An 11065-nucleotide genomic window follows, 5' to 3' on the forward strand; every position below is an offset into this window, starting at 1 on the left:
CTCAAGGAAATGGAATTTGAAGCTTACTGAGGCATTACTTGATTCTGGTTTCACTCAAAGTCATTTTGGATATTCCTTGTTCACTAAGAAGTTGGATACAAGAATAGAGATCATACTAGTTTATGTGGATGACCTCCTAGTAACAAGTAATGATCATCAACTCATTTTGGAAGCAAATAAGGCACTGCAATCTAGATTCAAGATAAAAGATCTTGGTGAAACAAAATATTTCCTTGGAATTAATAAGATTACAAGATCAAAGCATGGTATCTTAATGAATCATAGGAAGTTTGTTGTGGAGCTGATCACGGAATTAGGGCTTGCAGAATCTAAACTAATAGCTATTCCTATGGAATTTAACTAGAACTAACAACAGTTGAATTAGATGATCACATAAGAATGAAGAGAGACTAGAAGTTAGAGGATGCAGGACCATATCAAAGATTGATTGGAAAGCAACTATACTTAACCATGACTAGGTCAGATATATCATATGCCATTCACACACTCAGCCAATTCATGCATTGTTCAAAGAGGTCTCATGTGCAGTTTGCTTCAAGAATTGTGAGGTACATTAAGAATGCTCCAAGACTTGGTGTTCCTATGATTTCAAAGCAGTCAAATGAGCTCATAAGTTTCTACGATGCAGATTGGGCAACATGTCCTATGTAATGAAGATCAGTTACAAATTATGTGATGAAGCTTGGTGACTCACTAATTTCTTAAAAGTCTAAGAAACAACAACTATATCTACAAATTCAACAGAAGTAGAATATAGAAGTATGGCATCAGAATTATCAGAAATCCTATGGCTTATTGGGTTATGCAAGGAGTTGAATGTGAAGGTTTAGTTGCAAGTAACTTTACGGAGTGATAGAAAATCAGCAATACAAATTGCGCAAATTCCATCTTCCATGAAAGGACAAAACATATAGAAATTTATTCTCATTTTATCATGGACAAAATTCAAGAAGGAGTGGTCAAGACTGAATACATTGCTTCAAAGGATAAAGAGGTTGATATGTTCATCAAAGCTCTAGGGAAAGAATAACATAACTATCTTGTAGACAAGCTAGGAATGATCAATGTCTTTGCATCACCTAGCTTGAGCGGGAATTTTGAGAATAACACGACACAAAGATTGATGACATGGAAGATTCAGTTGGATTAATGACATGTCACAAATTAGTTAGTTAAACTAATTATTGTTAGTACAGTTAGTAGAGGTACAACTAATTCTGATTAGTCGGTCAGACAAATGTACAACTCAGTTAGAGTAGTTAGATGATTTCATTTTGTATAAAAAGATAGCTAGATACTTTTGTACTCATTACGATTAAATACAAATTTCATTTTCACATTATCTCTTCTCTTAGCTCGACCAATTCTCTTTTCCTCTGAGTTGGGTTAGATATGAGTTTCCTCCATTAATTGAAACTTCTGCGTACACATAAATTTCATCAGTTTGTCACCCATTACTTCAAGAAGAGGATGCGGTGAACCTCGATCGCGGAAGCGTATCATGTTGCGGGATCGAAGCCTATTTCTCTATCCAAAATATTCAATAAAAATTAACTAAAAGGAAAAATTTAGATTCGTAAGAACATGTCGAAAGTAAAGCTACACTACAAGAAAACTTTGAATTACATGAGGATTTTCCTAGGTATTAATATGAAAATTCACAGGAAACTTATACAATTTTCTTGTAGTGGTGGTAACCCCAAATTTTTGCAGTGGCAAAAGTCTAATTTCAAATAGAAAACTGAATGAGTATATATGCAATCTAATCATGGTTTTCATACAAGACGTAATTCTTTGAGTTTTCCTTCCAACACCGCAAACCACTTATGATTTGGTTATTTCTACGTCGAGATATGATTTTTTTCCTGAAGCTGCACAAAGCTGATGCAATCAATTCATTAGAACTTTAAGTTGATTTCAAAAAATTACCTGAGTGAATCTGGGAGTTGTCTCATCGTGATTTTTGGATACGTTGTAGCTCTACAAGTCTTATTTTTGAATAATCAAATGGATACAATATCATTATTCCTACATCAAGATATGATTTTTTGTCGTGAAGATGCACAAAGTTGGTGCATTCAGTTCATCAGAATTTTAAGCGGATTTCAAAAAATCACATGAGTGAATTTCGGGAGTGTTCTGATTGTAATTTTTGGATATGTTGTAGCTCTATGAATCTAGTGGAAAATCAAACGAATCACGATTTAGATATTCATATAATGATATATGAATTTCTGCCAAATTCGCGTTGAGCTAAAGAAAAAGTGATGAAAATCAGAGTTGGGAAAAAGACTTACTTTTGAGAAAGGACTCAATTGAAATTAATGACGCAACAATACGGTATATATCACTAGGAGAATGTGGGTATATACAAATTTCAAAATATGGAGACATTAATTTATTTCCCAACGAATTGTAGAAAATTATAATGATGGAAAATTTAGTTTGTGCAAATTATGGAAGTTATGGTAAGTTCCCATAAAAATTAAATTATGAACAAGTTTCATAAGAATCAGGTTATGAAAATTTCGTAGGAATCAAATTATGATAATTTTTCATTAGAACTAAGTTATTAAAATTTCATCAGAAATAAACATGGAAGAAAATCTTGAAAATTGAGTAAATAATATGTAAAGTTTTCCCGAAAACTAATAGGGAAAGTAATTTTTTAATCCTGAATAAAAATAAACTCGGTTAATGAGAATTTGAATTTTTTACATTTTATTCGAGTGATCGAGTAAAATTGAAAAAAAAAAAACTCGACGGCAGGGCATCCAACCCCAAGGAAAGCAATGCCAAAAATTTGTGTTAAAATCACAAGCTCCATATTACCAAGTCAAGCTTGCAGACAAAATCCTTGCTCATTGAATTGACATCCATTTTGTAGCTAATGACCCAAATGAAATTATCAAACTACGAAGAATGTCATGTGATAAGTCTTCATGAGCTTGAAACACTTCAAATAAAAAATGAGTTGGTAAACGATCGAAAGTCAAATAATCTCTTACAAATTGGAGAATATTGTCAAAAAGACTCTAGTATATGTTGATTTTGATAACTTCAACATATCAATATGATAACTTCTCATAAAGTTTCAAATATTTCGTGAAAGATCAATTACGTGAAAAAATATTTGTTTCACAAATACTTCAAGGCTTGTCTTTACAAGTTCGATAAATCGAGCACCCAAACAAGCCTCAAAAGTATTGTAGGTAGTGAAGTTTTATTGATAAATTCATATTAAATTCATATTAAATCTTAAATTCATGATACGTTGACTAAGTCAAATTATTGATTAATAAAATTGAATTAATACTTAAGTCAAAATATATGACTTAAATTACCAAATTACACTTGGGTCAGTTTATTAAGATAACAAAACGAACCCAACTCATGTTCTCAAGCCCAACGACCAAAATTTCTTAGACCAAAATATCCTTAAAACCCTAACTCAAACCTATATATAAAGGTCTTCATAAGACCAGAAACAAACACAGAAAATACATAGTAAATCGTTGCTCTTCAGTAGTGATCTGGAAGTCTTCCGCATACAATGACGTCTTTGCTCCAAGTGTTGATCCACAAGCATTCTATCAAATCAAGAACAATCGTGATGAGAAGAATCAGGGATTATATATCTTTTCATAAAGATTTCATGATCGTAACTTTTGCATGAATTAAAATACTCTTTTTTGCTTGCCGTTTTCATTTCCTGTTTATTGTATTTTTGGGACGAAAATTTAAACGCATACATATAGTTTATCTATTTATCAGCATATCAGAGAATGCATGTTAAGAAAATCCAAGTCCCATTACTGCTTGTCATCGTAGGATTTTGAATGTACCACTATTTAGTTAACTCTTTAAGTCCAAAAAGACTCAATAGTTAATTCACATCATATAGATAGATTCGATACTCCGACATGACACATACATCCCTCTCAAATGGATTATCAGTTAGACATCATTAACTCATATAGTGTATATCAGTTGTAAGAGATTTCCCAATTAAAGATACTATTTATGATATACACTTAACTGGGAAGGTCTATTAAAAGGGACAAAATAGTTTGTCAATTAGGTAAAAGTCATTCAAGTTTTAAAAATTAGGTAGAACTGACAAAAAGAATATTAGGTTAAAAGATATTTTTACAATAGTCCCAAATTTTTAACTTTTACACTTTAGTTCAACAACTGTCATAGCTGTCGGAACAACTTCTTTAATCGTCCGACAACTGTCGTAATTATCTATTCAACTTCTTTAGTCGTTCGACAACTTTGGAAGTTGTCCAAACAACTTCAATGGTTGTCCAGACAACTACGAAAATGTTACTTAGTTTAATCTTTTTATTAATATTAAAAATAAAAAGTAATGAAAAATAAAAAGGCCCCACTTGTCCTATTTTTTTTATTAAAAACTTGAAAGGCTATGAGCTCATTTTTCCTAGGTATACAAATCATATATACAACATGCCATATGGGCCTATTTACAATTGGTCCAAATTAGATGGGCTAAAAAGAAACCCTAGTAACCAACCCTAATCAATCTGAAAAAAATAGAAAAAACAATTTAAACCAACTTTCTTCCTATATAAATCTGGCAAGTATCTGCTCTCGTAATTTTGGGTGTTTCTTCTCTCTTTACAACCATTTCTTCTAATCGATAGCAAAAGCAGAGACGGTTACCATATTTGGATCCAGAATATGGCAGATGAAGAAGTGATGGTGGAAGCAACGAGCCCTGTTCCATCAGATCATCACAAGAGAAAGCTGGAGGATTTGGAGCTGAACGCACTTGAACCACACACTGAAATCGGGTCGGACCCGAATACCGAGACGGTGTCCGATTCTGTCCAAAAACTTGACGGAACAATTGAGGAAGAGGCGGCTGATGTTGATGGGTCTGAACCTAAACGACCTCGTTTGGAGGATAAAGCTAATGGATTGGGTATTTTCCTTGTTTCCCCCTTTCTTTTAGAGCTAACCCTTGTAACAGTTTACATTGTTTTAGTGTATTGCATTCTGATTTTGTGCATTTTTTTTTTGGGTGTGTAGTCTTCATTTTGGTGTTCTTGTTAAGAGCCATCGACGATGATTTCGGTTTTCTTTATTTCTTGCATTCTGGTGTGCAATGTTTAGGTCTTTTTTTATGAGATTGTTGTGGTGGAAAATCCATGAGAAAGGGAATTGGGTTTTTGTGTTGAACTTGAAGTACTGAGTAGGTGAATATGTGTTCAATGAATGTTTATATTGAGTTCAAAGGTTGTTGGACAGTACTTTTAGGGACTGCAATTGTTGTTAAATGTGAAAAGTACTAACATTATATGTAAGCAGTCCATTTAGGAAATCTTATTACCTTCTTTTACCCATTTTCAGCATCTCAAAATGGTTATGAGGAGAAGGTAGAGGAAGAGTTAAAAGTAGATGATATTGAGCAGCGAGAAGTAGCCCAGGAGGCTCCTGAATCCTGTAAAGAACAACCTGCTGATGGTAATCAGCAAACAGGGGATGTTGAACAGTCTGATGCCAAAACTTTTCTTGAGATAGAGAACAGTACTCAGTTCAATGAACCATCTAAAGGTGACATTCAGGAGTCTGAGGCAGAGAAGAGTACTCAAGTGGATGAACCATCTAAAGGTGACATTCATGAGCCCTCAGCTGAAGTGCCCGGTGACATTCAGAAGGAGCCCTCAGCTGAACATCCTGAAATGGAGGGTGTGCAGCTTGATCAAGAGCATTCTGCCTCTGATGATCAAACAATTACGCGCAAAATGGAGGTCCCCAATAATAAGGTAATGAAAAGAGTTGTTCAAAACAAAAGAAATCTTGTTTTGCTCTGACTGAATTTAATATTTACCCAGTGGAATAATTTGCTAGGCATGTGGAGAACTTCTGGGGTGGGGATGAGATGATGAGCGACCAGTTAAGGAACATGTTTAGGAAGTTATCTTTCTCTTATTTGAGCATCTTTGTTTTCCAAGAAAAAATTGTTATTCAAAATGTTTTGACCAACAAAACATGGAAAAATTGAACATCATTTTGGTTTGTGCTATCTCACCTTGGCCAGCATTTGACTTGAATCTTATGGAGCTCTATGTAAAACTGGTACAGGTTGGCGTTCTTATTGGAAAATCTGGTGATACTATTCGATACCTGCAATACAACTCAGGTGCTAAAATTCAGATAATGCGCGATGCTGATACTGATCCACATGCTGCCAGTAGGCCAGTTGAACTGATTGGAACATTGGAAAATATAAATAAAGCTGAGAAATTAATAAAGGATGTCATAGCTGAGGTTTGTGGTTTGTCTTATTACTGTTTCCTTTTGTTATCTTCCCAAACTTTATGGTCTGTTAATCATGAGTGCAATGCTGTGATGAACTATTGACTCTCTAGGCTGATGCTGGTGGTTCTCCTGCACTTGTGGCTAGAGGCTTCGGCACTGTGCAGGCTGTGGTTGGAGAACAGATTGAGATACAAGTTCCAAATGAGAAGGTTGTATTTTTTACTTCCACTTTCTTTTACCTTCATGCCCTCATTTCAAATGAGGAATTCCTGAGGGTAGAAGAGGTTACTGTTTTTCATTCTTTAGTTTCCATGATTGGGAAGGACTCAGTCATATTCTTCTCTTGCTGTAGGTTGGTTTAATAATTGGAAAAGGTGGGGACACTATCAAGAGCCTTCAGACAAGATCAGGGGCACGAATTCAGGTATTGATAACACCTTAGGATTTTTGTTGGCATGTTTTGGTGCAAAGTAGTTTTTTGTTAGAGGCAATCAAATTACCTCGCTAATATCAAATCAATGTTCTACTATTTTCCTAGCTGGTGCCACTTCCTTCTGATGGAAAAGAATCTAAAGAAAGAACAGTACGTGTGACTGGTGATAAAAAGCAAATTGAGATGGCACGGGAGATGATCAAAGAAGTCATGAGTCAGGTTTGTCCAGATGTTCTGCCTTATTCTTTCAAGTGGGCTTGTGTGTGTTTCAATTAGGTGGCTTTCAATGCAGTTTCTGATATTTCAGATCAAATATTATCTCATTTCACTTGTGGTAATGACTTTTTCTCAAGTACTTATATTTGACATTGGGACATCTCTGCAATTGGGTTAGAACCTGGAAGCTTTAGATGGAAATGTATGTTTTAAAGATAAGTATCTGCAAATTTTGGATGCAAATTTTGGAATTAAGTAAAACAATTACATAAATGGAATGTTTTCTTTGTATTATTTAGTATACTTTGAGCCCCTGGGGCTTTAGTTTAGTGGCATTGTGCAACATATGATGTGTGGGTTAAACACACATCATGAGTTTGAACCTTGTGGTGGACAAAAGCTTGTGTTTTAAGTGGAGAAGTGTGGATGAATGGGCCCAATGAGTTTCAAACAATTTGCCAGAGGGCCCTCCGAGATTTCCCGATTATAAAAATAACTTGGTATGTTCTGTAAATGTGCAACTTCAGTTGAATTTGATGCATGCATCTTATTAAATCTTGTAGAATTTAACTGTTGCGTCCCAATTTCGGTGTTTAGCAGTTGATTTGTTCTTGTACAAAATGACGATTTACAAGTTCAATCAGAAGATATATGCTAAGAATGAATCTAGTTAGGCAGATCTTCTGAAGTAATAGTATGGCTCTTACTAGTAGGAGGGTATCATCAAGAGTTTTTGGAACATTGGTATGCTTAATAGTGTTATTACTTAAGGGGCTTGAAGTTCTCTGCTTACAAGGGCTTGGGTCAGTGAGTCAACTTCTTAATGGTCTTATCTGAGGCAACTGTTTAGGTAGAATTTCATACTGTACTAATTCATTGCTATTCATTGTTTACAAGTTCCAGTGGGTGATTTACTTTGCTCGATCTGAACTGCTGAGGGAATGTATTATTGTACTTTAGGATTTAATTAACTTCCTATCTTCTAGTGGATTACTATGTTATGCATGGTGATGAGTAGGCACTTTGCATTAGATACAGAAAATGTCATGATGAGTGTTTGTTGAACATCCATTGAAGTTTGCGTGCCAAGGTCAATTGAATACAATTAAAGAGAATGTTGTGTTGGGATGTCGGTTGCCATGATTTATATTTGTCAAAGAGTGCCAATTTCGAATTGGTTGGCTTTAAAAATGCAGATTTGGATTTTGTCTTTGACATCGCAGCACTGCATTGGTGTAGCCATAGACAACTACTATTCACTCTCGACCACCGAAGAGAGGTATCAAGCATTAACCCCCGCCATTGCAGATGTTAATAGTTGGTAAGATTGCTTTGAGACTTAAAAACTAAAAATGATAATAATACTAAGGTTTATATTAAAAGAGTACTCTCTTGATACCCTATGCTCTGTGCAAGACACCATGTTGCAGAATGTGCCATCATTAGTTAAATCATCTTTGTTGAGTGTATTATTTCCATGATGAAATCTGATATCATTTTGTCTTAAACATAGGAGTATTCAATAGTCGACCTGTTGACTTGCATTAATACCTGGTTATGGAAGTTAGGATGACTGTGTCATGGTATTACACAAGTGAATGCAATAAAAGAGGTTCTTCTATTCAAGAATGAAGATTGATAGTTCTGCCTCCTGGATACTATTTAGATGTGATTTCTGAAGATGCTTGATATGTATGTTCTATAATTCAGATGATGGTTTGTTTAGTTACCAGAAATAGTATCAGGGAACATCAATTTATTTCTTATTGTGCTTTCTTGCTAGCTTTATGAGCGACTCATCCGACGGTTTTTGTTTTTGAGGTAACCGTGTTCTGTATAAACAGTTGCCTTTGATTTTTTCCTAATGCATATTAGATTACTACTGTTGCCTTTAATCTTTTGTCTTTTCATCAGCATTCTTGCTATCATTTTTCTTTAATGTGTTTTATTGTAACTCAATGCAAGTACAATCTGTCTATGAGTGTTCTCTTGCAGTTATTGCCCTGCTACTGTTCAAGCTTCACAAGTTTCATTTACTTCATTTACTGGCAGCTATAGTTGTGTATTTTAGTCTTATATTTTTTGTTTATGTTTGCAATTTTTTGGCTAACTTTTCTAGTTGTCTTTTCTTTTCACAATGTTGTGTGATAGCCTGTGAGGCCAGCAAGTCTCTCTTCTGGTTATGGTCAGCAGCCATTTCGCCCACGTGGCGGAGGTGCCCCCCCTCAATGGGGACCCCGTGGTGGTCATCCTGGGCAGTTTCCAGGTTATGATTACCATCAAAGAGGACAATACTCATCTCGAAGCCCACAATATCCACCTCCTGCCTATGGAAATTATCCTCCACAACAAGCACCAAGAGGCGGATTTGGTCCAGGTTGGGAGCAAAGGCCTCAAGCCTCTATGCAGGGCCCTCCATCACAGGTTGGTCGTTATAACTGATAATATACAGCAGGCAAGGTATATGGCCAATGCCTCAGCTTCTGCTTTACTCTAAATTTCATGCTCATGCTTCTGGCTCTTCTATGGGTTCACCCTCTCAGGCAAACTACAACTATGGGCAGCAACATGGTCCAGATTATGGCCATTCATACCCTCATCAGACACAGCATGGACAAGGCTATGGACATGGATACACTGATGTAAAATATGACCACCAGATGGCACCGCAAAATCAGTATGGAGGACATGGACCTTCTCAGCCAACATCTTACCCTCAAAGTGGTGCACATCCCAGCTATGGAACCCATGAGCAATACGGTAAACCTCCTTCCTATGGTATGCATCCACAGGCTTCGCAATCTTATAGCCATCCAAGGGCTAATCAACCTGGAGAAGTGCCATATCAGGGTCCAGCTCCATCAACCCAAGGGTATGGTGCTAGTATGCCGCATCAACAGCAATACCCCTATGCAGCCAGTGGGCAAGTGCAACAAACTTACCCTGCATATGGATCTTCCACTGCTGCTGATGGATATAATCATCCACAAGGTGCTCCAGCCTCTGGTCCTGGGTATCCTCAGCAAAGTGCCCAGCCTGTTCCTGGATATGGTCAGCCTGTGCCACAACAACCTCTTGCTTATGCTCAAGCAGCCCCTGTTGGAGGTTACAGTTCCTACCCTTCACAGCCCACTTACACTGAACAGCAGGCAACAAACAATGCAGGCTATGGTTATCAGGGACCAGTTGATCAAACTTACAGTGGTGCTCAGGCTTCAACAACTTATAGTGGACAGCAAGCTTATGCTCAACCAGCTCCAGTGCCTTCTTCAGCCCCAGCTCAGCCTGGTTATGATCAATCCATGACTCAACCAAGTGGTGGTTATGCGCCTGTACCTGCTGCTGCTGCTGCTGGTGGCTATGTTAAGAGCGTCTCACCCCAGCCTGGTTATGCTCCTCAGTATGATGCTAATCAGATGTATGGTGCCCCCAGGTGAAACTTCCTTATTCTCTGATGGAATTGTTTCAGGAGAAGTGTTCCAGTGTTCTTGTTCTCTCTAGGCTGTTAGTTTGTAATAGTTTGAATTTCAGATCAGTATTGCACATGAAATATTTGATTAGCGACAATGTCTACTGTGTTTCTTCTTTTTGCCCTCGGCAATATATATACATTTAATCATAAATGCTAAGGATTTAAGGGAAGTAGGTATTTTCTGCTTAAAAAAGTTCAGACATGTGCAACTGTTGTGCTAGTTGTATATGTTTCAAAATCTTGCCTTGGTAAATTTTTGAATCCTATTGTTAACAATTTGTCTCTGCAAATGGTGAAGGTGAAAAGATATTGGCAGGTGATTAATCATCAATGCTCTATCTTAGCATTTTGTACATATTGAAAGAGATGTGAGAATAGCCTTTGAATGCCAGATTGCAATCTACACGTGTGTGATAGATTGGGTGTTTGGAAACAGTTTATATTGGTTGAAATTGGATAAGGTAGATAGTGAAGTTCATGTGATAAAAAGCTAGTGACCTTCAACTAAAACTTGAGCCATTTCACTGTTAACAATCTCAGATGACATTAGTCATCAATTTAGTATCTCGTTTGTTGCTTTGCTAGGTGGTTGTATGTTATCAACTTATCTATATTCTGTTGCTAATGTGAAAGTG

At 36.4% G+C, this 11065-nt stretch overlaps 1 protein-coding gene across 1 annotated transcript; it reads left to right on the top strand.

Annotated features, from left to right (window-relative positions):
- The first annotated feature begins 4506 nt into the window (after window positions 1–4506).
- On the top strand, window positions 4507–10761 carry LOC101264287 (uncharacterized). Its single transcript, XM_004250660.5, has 8 exons — window positions 4507–4969; window positions 5398–5813; window positions 6133–6318; window positions 6420–6518; window positions 6662–6733; window positions 6848–6961; window positions 9110–9382; window positions 9502–10761. Exons 1-8 carry the CDS (start codon window positions 4726–4728, stop codon window positions 10393–10395), a joined length of 2298 nt encoding a protein of 765 aa, XP_004250708.1. The 5' UTR covers window positions 4507–4725; the 3' UTR covers window positions 10396–10761.
- The last annotated feature ends 304 nt before the right edge of the window (window positions 10762–11065 follow it).

The sequence above is a fragment of the Solanum lycopersicum genome, chromosome 11 (genome assembly GCF_036512215.1).
Source record: "Solanum lycopersicum chromosome 11, SLM_r2.1".
Taxonomy (NCBI): Eukaryota; Viridiplantae; Streptophyta; class Magnoliopsida; order Solanales; family Solanaceae; genus Solanum; species Solanum lycopersicum.